The 11,574-nt window shown below is 39.0% G+C and overlaps 1 protein-coding gene across 1 annotated transcript in view; it reads right to left on the bottom strand.

Annotated features, from left to right (window-relative positions):
* Positions 1–5,257: 5,257 nt before the first annotated feature.
* The window catches only part of Klhl7 (kelch like family member 7), a 61,154-nt gene continuing 54,837 nt past the window's right edge, over positions 5,258–11,574 (bottom strand). The window contains exons 9-11 of the mRNA XM_031380132.1: positions 8,446–8,647; positions 6,770–6,867; positions 5,258–5,974 (exon numbers count right to left, since the gene is read on the bottom strand). Of these exons, the coding sequence (XP_031235992.1) occupies positions 5,691–5,974; positions 6,770–6,867; positions 8,446–8,647 (584 nt within the window). The 3' untranslated portion in view covers positions 5,258–5,690. The remainder of the gene's footprint in view (positions 5,975–6,769; positions 6,868–8,445; positions 8,648–11,574) is intronic.

Raw genomic sequence — 11,574 nt, 5'->3', positions numbered from 1 at the left:
GAGCCACAGTTACTGTTATAACATGGAACAAGTTTAGCCTACTAAGCGTTCAAATTCAAATTGTGATTCTCAAAAGTAAAAACCATGTATTATCAAAATAGAACACTTCAAAGGACAGAACCCTGACAAACCCAGTATCTACTGAAATGAAAGCAGAGTATGTTATAGGAAAGGAATTTTTTGAAAAAGTGATGAAATGTACTTTGTATACAAAGTACTATACTTTGAATAGTTTCCTTTTACCCATTCTCCTTTAGAATTGTGTATGATAGCTCTGGGGTTGGGGAAGACACATTCTTATTGGAAACATGATACAGGCTATTAGGGGTAAAGGAACTTTATTGAAAGCTTTATAAAATGTTATAATGTGTTCTAGTTAATTAGCAGCCTAAAAAGAACAGCTAATATATTTAAAATATTTTAACAGTGCTGCATATTCTACAGGAGTAACTGCTCTGTCAGTGTAATTACAGTGTAATAAATGAGTATTTTGCCACCAGAAAATTTAGCTACGTTAACAAATTTTCTCATGTTTGCCTGCATGTATGCATGTGCTTCACTGTGGTACTTGAGGTAGCCAGAAAGAGGGCACTGAATCCCCCAAAACTAGAGTTGTGGATGACTGTGAGCCTCACAGTGGATGCCAAGGATCACAGCTAGGTCCTTCTGCAAGAAAATGTGCCACCTCTCCAGCTTCAAATAGCCACATTTTAAAATAGTACAAAGTTCAACATCCTACATAAAAATTTTTGCAACAGTCAAATGTAGTGTTGTAGGATGTTTGATTACGCTATGAACCCCTAAGAGTTTCTAGCTGTGGTGTTACTCAGCCCTTAGCACACACCTCTAATTCCTCTGGCAGGAATAGATATGCCCTTAGTACACAGCTTTAATCCCAGACAATGAAAGTAAAGTTAGTTTGTAGAAGGAAGCAGCTATGTTTGAAAGTGGTGTCTAATTGAGTGTCAAAGTGACAAATCAGAGAAAGGTTTGACAGAATAGGATATGTCCAACTCTCACAAGAAGAAAAACAGGAAGTGAGATGGAGCAGGGCAGAGGGAAAGGAGGCAGTTTTACCAGGACAGTTGTAGCGAACAAGCTAGACACAGGTGAAGACAGAATGAGCCAGAGAATGAGAAAATAGATGATTAGAGCAGATTGCCAGATGTAGTTTGAGGCAAAACAGAGCAACTATTTCAATCAGAGACAGAGAGAAGCCAGACTGAATCAGTTTGAGCAAGAACAGCTAAGTTGAACCAGCTAAGAAAGAGCTAGAAAGGATGAGCATATGCAGCAGCAAGTCTCAGAGGCTGGTTCTTGGCCTAGATAAGATTGTATGGAGGCCAGAAGCTTCCAGGACTAGGTCTAGGTTAGCAGACAGAGGCAGTAAGCCTGAGATGACAATTACATCAAGCGAATAAAAGCTAATGTTACGGTCTAGAGGTGGAGGTTGCCTAGGGCTGGAGTTTGTAAGAGTGTACTGGGTTAAATAGTGTTCCTTACAAAATCCCTATCTATCCAGAACTCCAGAATGTGTTTTCAATTCCAAACAGGATCTTTGCATATGTAAGTGCTTTAAAGCAAAGTACCAGAATCCTTTTGATGCGGTGGTGCATACCTTTAGTCACAGCACTTAGAAAGCAGAGGCAGGTGGGTTTAAGACACCCAGGCCAGCTGGGGATGGCTTCAAGGTTAAGGGCACTAGCTGTTCTGCTAAGGACCTGGGTTCAGTTTCCAGAACCCATGTGGTGGTTCACAGGCAGATTCAGGGGATCCGGCCCCACTTTCTGACTTTGGTGGGCACCAGGCACACAGATGGTATACATTCATTCATACAAGTAAGTGAAAAAAGGAATGGTCCAAATAAATGCTGTTTACAAAAGAACTATGTGAAGATAGTTACACAAAAAGACCAAGGTGTAAGAAGACTGCAGTGCAGCTCTAGGTGCAAACTAAGAAGTAAATGTCAAGAACTACTGGCAACCAGCAGCAGGGGTGGGAACGGGGTGTGGTGGCTTTGCCCAGTCCTCCAAAAGCCAGATTTGAGACACCTGGCCTCCTAAACAGTGAAAATACATTGGTTGTTCTAATCCATTAAGCAAGCGTAGTTTGTAGCAGTCTAGAAAGCTAATACATAGGAAACAGGGAGTGATTACTAGAAAGTACAGGGTTTCTTTTGAAGGAGTTATGAGAATATTTGAAAAATACAATGATGACTGTACATAGTGCATATAAATACTATACATAAGAACTTGACAGATAAACCTGTCAGTTTTAAACTTCACTTTTAATTTAAACATTTTAGAGTCTGTTCTAACTTCCACATAGAGAAAATTTTTAAATGGAAACTTTCACAAATTTTAAAAATATTATTGAACACACTTAGAATGAATAAAAAAAGCAAATCTATTTAAGTTAAAAATATTTAATATCAGATAAAAACATTGATTGACAGTTTAACATGGCACACTTCATACATAGTCAAAGGATAAAACATTACTGGGAAAAATTAATAGGCCATTTGGTGATTTGTTGTCCACATAAAGACAATGGATAGTGATATATTTGATGCCAATTATTACAAAACTTTTAGAGAAAACTCACTTATTTCTAACATGTTCTGCTAGGAGAAAAGAAAACCATATTTTTTTTTAAATCCACATGATACTGGGCTACAATTATCAGTGCATTTCTAGTAATCTAGAAATTTTTTCAAACAGCTTTTCTTCTGCTGGTTAATCATTCTGATTGGCTCTCGCAGTAGAGAATGAGGACATAGAACACTTTTTACACTGCTGAGTAAAACCATATAAATTAATGATGGGTGCTAAGCTTAATATTTTATACAGATGCTGATTGGGACTAGGGAAAGTATTTAACCTGTGAGTGCTGGGGGCTGGGGAGAGAAGAAAGAGAAGAAAAGAAAAGAAAGAGAAAGGAGAGAAAGAGAAAGAGGTAGAAAGAAAAAGTACAAGGTTCCTGAATAAACTGCTTGGAGAAGAGTTCATGGTCGCCTCCTTATTTCCGCTGGTCGGTGAGGCGACAAATGGTGGCCCATACGGGGACATCTTCTACGGCTCAGAACTCCTTGCAGACAGGGCAGTCGACTGGTAAGTTCCCAGGTAAGGTGGGACAAAAGGGAAGGTCCTCGGTAAAGAGGCAATAAGGTCTCCAGAGTGGAGCGATAAAGTCCCGTTAAGGGCAAATCAAAAGTGATAGTCTGGGGAACTCGCAATTTTGTCTCGTGTTTGTTGCTCTTAAGGAGCTATTTCGCCTACTGCTAGTTCTGGCTTGGGTTAAGGTCTTCTCAAAGAAAGTGTGTTCTAAAGCAGTAAAGGGACAGGAAGCGTTAGAACAGCTGAAGGAAAAGAGGTCAGCAAAGTCTCAGAAAGATCAGACTGATGAGTGTGGCTCGGACTCTGAAGAGGAACTTGAGAAGTTAGTATAGAAAATGGAGAAGTCCACCAGTAGGGTGGAGCCCACAGGCCCAGGGCCGCCTGTATCCTTACCTCCCTCCTATAACACTGCCACTTATGGTACCTTTTGTCTGGAAGTTTGGCGGGAAGCTAGGGGTCAGCTTTGCTTCCCTGTGTTTCAAGATGCCCAAGGGCAAAGGTTTCATGTGGAAATAAAAAATAAACCAAATTCTATCGAAACATGGTAGTAATGCTAAACTACTAGCACCTTTGCCCCTAGAGTAAACAAGCTTAAAACGGAAAGTTGGAACAGCTGTGGCTCCGGATGGCTGGGGAAGGACTGATGGGAGATGTAGTTTGTGAGTGATCACCTAGGTAAAGGGACTCTAGCACGCTTCAAAGTTGGGTCACGTGATCCAAGCGTGCCAATTAGAACAGAGACCAAGTCACCCTCAGGGACATGCCATCAGTCCCTGCACTACATAGAGAATCAAACAAAAATATGTATCTTAATGATACTGAAAGTTTGTTTTGAGATTTATATGTTACAGAAATATACAGCCTTGGTGAATTTCCTCATCTAAACCGCCTGCTTGAACTCCTGGTGTCCTGAACTTCAGCCTGTTCCAGTTAAGACACGGACATCAGAAGACTAATTCTGTTTTTCCTTCCTCACCCCTTTCTTATATCTACGCCCCCGTATAGCTTGAAGAAGTTATGATGAGTCGTCTACCCGGTTCCCTGGGCTTTGGGGCGAGAGAGGGTTATAAATGGTTATACTTGAAATAGGGAAGAAATAGCCAGATTTAATTGTATAAAGAGTGAGTGGGTATTGGAACCGTGGGTGCTTTACTGGTCCTTGTCAGCATATTAGTGTTGCGGTGCATCTATGCGGGTCTGGCAGCAATGACAGGCTGCTTTGGTAGTGCAAGCATTTGCAGCCCTGGAGGCGGGACAATCTCCACAGGCTTGGTTAACTATTCTGAATGCTCTTCTTCACGCTCAGGATGCGAGGATAAGCACTGCACTAGAGATCAGCTTCTAGCGGTCTCTTGGAGAGCACGTCTGATTGCATGTAAAGGCATAGGACGGGCATGGCACCAACTTGGCTGCTATGAGTTAGGGCTCTGGCAAATAAATCACCTAAGACAAGACACGTCCCGAGTGGCTGTATTAAATAAGCCCGGTTTGTTGTACAAACTAGATGTACGTGTTCTCAAAGACGGGTTTGATATTTTGCCAAGAGAGATTACAACCAGGTTGTAGGGCCATTGCAATGTCCTTCTCATGGTTACTGGAGATCAGACCTCTACTCTTGCCTGTTGCGTTTAAAACAAAAAGGGGGAACTGTGGGGAGCCGCAGCTGCCACCCTAAAGCATTGCGATAAACAAGCCCTTATTTAGAAAAGCTGAGTGCCTCCAGTTTATGATGCAAGCTGGCATGATTTCCCGCAGCCTACTATGATTTGCCGTGTAGCTGATGCTGATTGGGACTAGGGAAAGTATTTAACCCGCGAGTGCTGGGGGCTGGGGAGAGAAGAAAGAGAAGAAAGAAAAGAAAGAGAAAGAGGTAGAAAGAAAAAGTACAAGGTTCCTGAATAAACTGCTTGGAGAAGAGTTTGTGGTTGCCTCCTTATTTCCGCTGGTCGGTGAGGCAGCGACATTTTATTTCATTTAATTGGACTGAATATATTTCAGGAGTAATTGGGTACAGTTAAGTCCCAAAAATCTGTGAAGTTTTGTGAGAAAGTGTGTATGTTTGAGCTACTCTTGCTTACTTTAAAATGGAGTAATTTGGCACTAAATGAAATAAATGAAGACAAGCAAAATACATAACACTATTACAGTTACTATATCAGAGTTTATAATCTCAGATTGTAATTCATACTACTACTTAGTTCTTGACCAAACTGAAACAAAAGAGCTAACTACACAGCATTTACACAATTATGAAAATAGAATCTAGAGCTAAGCTGAGGCTACTTCTCTGATGAGCATGCCCCACTCTGCCACAATCAGTTACATATTTGCAATTCATGTTTTCAAGAAGTGCTTGTAACTTTTCATGTTTTCTGGCTGATAGGTTCTTGGTTATATGGCCAAATAGAATATGGTCTTTGAACTAAGTAAGGAGGTCCAGACAATATAAACTGTTATCTTATTGGAATCTTACTTTATCAAAATACTAGATCAGAACTTCATAACTGAACTCTTGGAATAAACCACTGATGGCCATATCTCTAAGTTTCAGATGAGTGGGAGTCCATTCATCGTTCATGTTTCGAGGGTCTCTTCATTTGCTCCACAAGTATCAACGACACAAATTAGACAACTTGTGACTGGGAAAGCCCGGACTTTGGAGTTGGCGATCCACTTGTCTGTTTCAGTATTATACTCAAGGATGTGCCCCAATCTACCTACACCCTGAAAACCTGCCAGGACATAGATGACAGAGCCAACTGCTGCACACTTCACTGTCACGCCCCTCCATGGCATCGGCGACACCATCTTCCATTCATTTAACTTGATATCGTAATATTCCACATTGTCCAGACCACCTTCAAAAGAACAAAGAATAAGAACTGTATCAATGATTCTTGGATCTCTTCATAGTTTTTAAAAAATTTATATTTTAGTTTCAAAATAAAATTGTTAAGCACATAGAAAGGTTACCCACATGTCCACTACCTAAATACTTATTCTTAAACATGAAAGAAATTGAGACAATTTTAGAAACATATTTTCTTCTAGAAAGTTAAAAAAACAAACAACAAAAGAAAGCCCATACATTTCCTATAAATGTTCTATCCTGGAAAAGAAAATTTAAAAGTATCAGTGATTTGCTTTGATTATAAATTATTCAAATTTGTTTTTCTTTCTGTCTTTTAGCAATTTATGAAAAAAAATAAGAATAACAGAAAAGAAGTTTTTGTTTTACTTAACACTTAAAAAAACCTAAAAAAAATGAAGTACTATTTATAGATTCAGTTCATATATCTCATCATATAAACTAATTAAAATCACTATTAGCATTACATAAGAAAATGAAAAGGTCAATTTTAAAGAGTAAAGATACTTCCAAGCAGTATTTAAGTGTTGAAAGCTAAGATTTTTTAATATTCAAGTATCTCAACTGCTCAGTATTTCTCAGGCAGATATGACAGCACTCCCTACGGGCACACGAAAAAAGCACAGACCTATTTGAGGAAGTCACAATCACTGCTTGACACTTAATAAAGTTTGTTAGCACTCAGACATAATGCTGTGTGGATTCAATTTTTAAAAATGTTCCAGTAATTTAAGAACTTATCAGCACACCCAGAGGAACTGAAAAGTAAGTTAACATCATTTACCTAAACCATTCTGACCACCAACAGCAAATATCTTGTCCTTCACAAACACCAGCCCATGATTCTTCCTGGGCTCAATCATTGAACACAGCTCAGTCCATCTGGAAAAAAAAAGTTTCTGTGTGCTCATTTACAAGAAGTGAAAGGCTTCCTGCCATGTTTCATACATGTACACACATGTACACATATACATACATATATACAAACCTCAAGGGGTTTTAGATAATAGTTTTATAGGTAAGGTAAATTTGGGACTTTAATGGGATATAAAAACAGGAGGAAACAATTTATGTCTTTTAAAGAAATCCATTTTCCATAGTTTCCAATAATTCTTGAAATGGCAACAGAGGAAGAATGTAAAGTGTCAATAACATCCTTTTCCTTCTTCTGAGACAGGGTATCTCTGTGTAACCAGTCGTATGGATAATACTGGCCTTGACTTGTGATGATCCTCCTAACTCTGCCACTCAAGTGATAGGAGCACATAATATATATACCCCATAGAATGAATAAATACATGCTTTGGTTTTTTTGTTTTTTTTTTAAATAGCCACTACTATACTATAGATGCCACTTTGGCCCTGTTTTTCAAACACACACACACACACACACACACACACACACTTATGTATGTGCTTATAAGGTAAGACAAACAATCTTGTAGCTTGAAAATGGGAGGAGTAAATATGGTTCCTTCACTGCTTCTATTATAGTAAGCTGCCCCCATGGATCACAAAAAAAATTTGGCTTGGAAAATTCTGTTTACATTCTTTCTTTTCTAAATATGTCAATAATATAAAGTTCACGCTTTCATGTACATACATTCTGAAACTTGACAGTTTAAAAGTGGATAAAACTCATGTTTTCATGTGTATACATTCTGAAACCTGACAGCTTAAAAATGGCTTAGTGTCACTTGCTCTTCCTGCTGCTTGCCAATTTCTATGCAGGACTCTCAGGTACCTCTCCAGCACCATGTCTGTTTGCATGCCACCATTCTTCCTGCCACAATGATAATGGACTAATCCTCTGAACTGTAAGCCATCCCCAATTAAATATTTCCTTGTAAGAGTTGCCATGGTCATGGTGTCTCTTCACAATAGAAAACCTAAGACACATATCATACATGTTTTTTAGAATTGAAAGCAATAGTGAAGAAGAGGATGGGGAGGAGGAGGAGGAAAAGAAGAGGAGGAGGAAGAGGAAGAGGAGGAAGAGGAGGAAGAGGAGGAGGAGGAGGAGATCACAGTTTCTCAATTAAAATGCTAAGCGCTTACTTTGAGCACTGGATTTATTGGGAGATATGATCCCCAAGATACAACTAGGGGAATGTAATGACAAGAACCAGTTTGTAATATTGCTACTTAACAACAAAATTATTCTAAGTCTTCTCCCCTTCTCTCCTACATTTCTTGGTCTCTCAAACAATAACATTTTATGAATCTGATGGATCAACTGGGTATATCTCATTCATATTTACTGCACAAGTAGGACCAGAAGAGAGTGGCTCTCATGTATGACGAGGTCAGGTTATTTCCTAAGATTTCAGGCTAATCAAGTGCATGGATATTCTGAAAACAAGAATTACATCTCTGGTTCCTTCAACCTTTTTGCATCTTCATCCAGTGAGTTTATGGAATATAATAGCACTGACAGAATCATTTTAAATAGATACATACGTTTCTGTGGCAGGATCATACACTTCACAGGAACTAAGCACTCTCCCAGAAACATTGTTTCCTAAGCTTCCGCCACAAACATAGATGAGGCCATTGGCCTCCACCATCCCATGGCTGCAGCGCTGAGTTAGCATGCTGGGCTTCGTGTGCCAACTCTCAGTTCTTGTATCATAGCATTCAAACAAATACAGGGCTGAGTTTCCTGTAAAAGAAAAGGACTCAAAGTAAGAGGCTGGGGTATGAGGACTGTAAATGAGGCTAGTCTGGGGTATATGGTAGGACCATGTTTTAACACCCACCCTGGAAAAGAAAGGGTCCTTCCTACCACTCATCATATTCAGTTTGGAGTGGTTTGAACTGAAATCACTGTTGAGCTAAATGAAAAGAGGGAAGAACTGAGGTTTGTAGAGAACAGTTTTCTATTTACCACAATAGTTTTTTTTTTTTTTTTTTTTTTTTTTAAAGCTAGTAATCTTGTATGGATCTTGGAAGGCATTATAAAAGGATCTTTGGTGCAGATTTATTATATACCTAAAATTCTATTATTGCAACTGTTTATTAGTAAGACAATGGGCAGATGGGCCGTAAAGTCATCCTGGTCCTTACTTGAATACAACATCAAAGTATCAAGGTGTGTCTCTGCCTGATGCCCTGTGACTGCAGGTTCCTTCTAGAAGCAGTATTTCAGACCCAGGTCATGCCTCGTTGGACAATAGCCACAGGAATTCATACCACACAGTACAGATCCACAAGACAACAATAACTCTATTCACTCAAGACCCCTGTGCCTGAAAGAGCCTTTCCCAAACAATGAGGTGTAAGATGTGAGGAAAAGGCAGGGCCCAAATCATTCTCACCTAAAACAGTATCAGGCTATGGAGCTCTCAATATACCAGAGAATGAGGTGGAAACAGATTAGAACCCTAGTCATACTGCTCTAAGTTCTAGAACTGTCTCCAAGACTCTGGCAAGCTCACAGGAAGTATTCCTAAATTAATATGCATTCATTTCATTGTTTTACATTTAAATAAAGACATAGGATATGATTTTTACATATAAAGAGAATTGGTCAGAAAAGACAGGCTTAAAAATTTGGGAGCCACAAACACACACAAAATTTCCATCTGAGAAAATTAGTAAAACAAAGGGGCTGAATTACTTTTATTTCCAATGCAAGATCCTTGATTTACAATTAGACATTCCAGGCTCAAATATGATACACTAGTAAACTAGTGAATATGGTAGGATAAATAGAAATAGCCCCCACAAATTCATGTATTTGATTATTTGGGTATAGGAAATAGCACTATTAGGAGGTGTGGCCTTGTTGGAGGAGGTGTATCACTGGGGTTAAGTTTTGAGGGCTCATATGTCAATGCTATACCCAATGTGACAGTCTCCTCCTGGTGCCTGCGGATCAAGATGTAGAACTCTCAGCAACATGTCTGCTGGCATCATGACTAATCCCCTGAAACGGTAAGCCAGCCCCAATTCACCCAATTCTAAACTGAGAAGTGAAGATCATTGAGAATAACAAGTCAAAGAAGTCATGACTAGTCATGACTAGTGATAACTTTCGGCAAGTTTATTTGTTAAGAGAAAGGGCTTCACTACACAGCCCTGCTGGCCTGGAACTTGTTCTGTAGGCCAGGCTGGCTTCAGACTCAGAGATTCACCTGCCCCTGCTCCTAAGTGCTGAGACTAAAGGTGTGCATCATCACTCCTGGCTGTTACATTTAAACAAATGCTTCAATTTGGAAGATTTAGTGGAAAATAGTATTTAGCAGATATTAAAAGTATACTATTTAAGGGGCTGGATAGATGGCTTAATAGTTAAGAGCACAGTCTACTCTTGTAGAAGACCTGGGCTCAGTTCCCAGCACCCACATGGCAGCTCACAACCATCTGTAACTCTAGTACTAGGGGATCTGACACCATCTTCTGGCCCCTTCAGGTACAGGCATGCATATGGTACACCTACATACATACAGGCAAAAACGTTCATACACATAATAAAGTAATAAATAAACCTAAAGAAAAAACGACAAAACAATATACCAACAAACTCAAAACAAAAAAACCCACACCTAAATATCCTGTTTTAAGTTAAAACCTAACTCAGTAAGTGTTAAAGAAATGAAGTTACCAACAAAACAGTTGCTTCTATTGGCTTTAGGTGTATTTGAAATATACTATAAGATATATTATAAGAATGCTTTTAAAAATAGTAAAAGATTGTTTTTTAAAGTTACACTTAGAAAAATCCTGTTTTTTCTTACCCTCATTTCATATGTAGCAGGAGGTAAAAACTTAGAAAAACAAAAAATAAAAAATTTACAACAGATAAGTAATCTGCTTCAAAGTAAAACAGTCTATGGCTAACTAGTATAAGCCACAAAGAAAAACAAACACTTAAATCCCATGCCTTGGGTTTACTTGGTTTCCCTAGTTTTTTTTTTTTTAAAGTTCACTATGTAAGCAATTACTTGAAAAATTACTTGAAAAGAGGAAAGCATAAAAAACTATGATATACTAGTCTATTAATCTTTATTTAAACTCTAGTAATCCTAGGCTGTACCTAGGAGAAGAAAAATACTGAGTCTAAAAAATTATTAGACAGGTATTTATATTTATATCCATACCCTACATTGATCCATAAAAACAAAATTTAAAGCAGAGACCAGGGATGTATCTTAATTGGTAGAGTACTTGCCTGTTAGGCACAAAATCCTAGGTTTGACACTCACACTGCAAACCAGTGATTATGGTAGCACAAGCTTGTAGTCACAGTATTTCGGAGATTAGACGTTCAAGATCATCCATAGCTAAAATGTAAGTAGGAAGATAGCCTGGGCTACATGAGATCCAATCTCCAAACTAACCAGCCAGCCAGCCAGTCAGCCAGCCAACCAACTAGTTCCATTTCCCTGCCCCCATCCCCCCTTTAAAGCAAATGAAAACAGTTGTCCTTGAGTATCATGGATCATATTCATGACTGTAGCCCTTAGAAGGTTGAGGCAGGCAAATGATGAGTTTAAGACCACCCTGGCTGGTGAGATGCCTCAGTGGGGAAGAGCACCGACTGCTCTTCGGAAGGTCATGAGTTCAAATCCCAGAAACCACATGGTG

This window comes from Mastomys coucha, unplaced genomic scaffold, assembly GCF_008632895.1.
Source record: "Mastomys coucha isolate ucsf_1 unplaced genomic scaffold, UCSF_Mcou_1 pScaffold19, whole genome shotgun sequence".
NCBI lineage: Eukaryota > Metazoa > Chordata > Mammalia > Rodentia > Muridae > Mastomys > Mastomys coucha.
The sequence above is the reverse complement of the archived record's forward strand: the minus strand, read 5'-3'. Positions and strand labels throughout refer to the sequence as shown.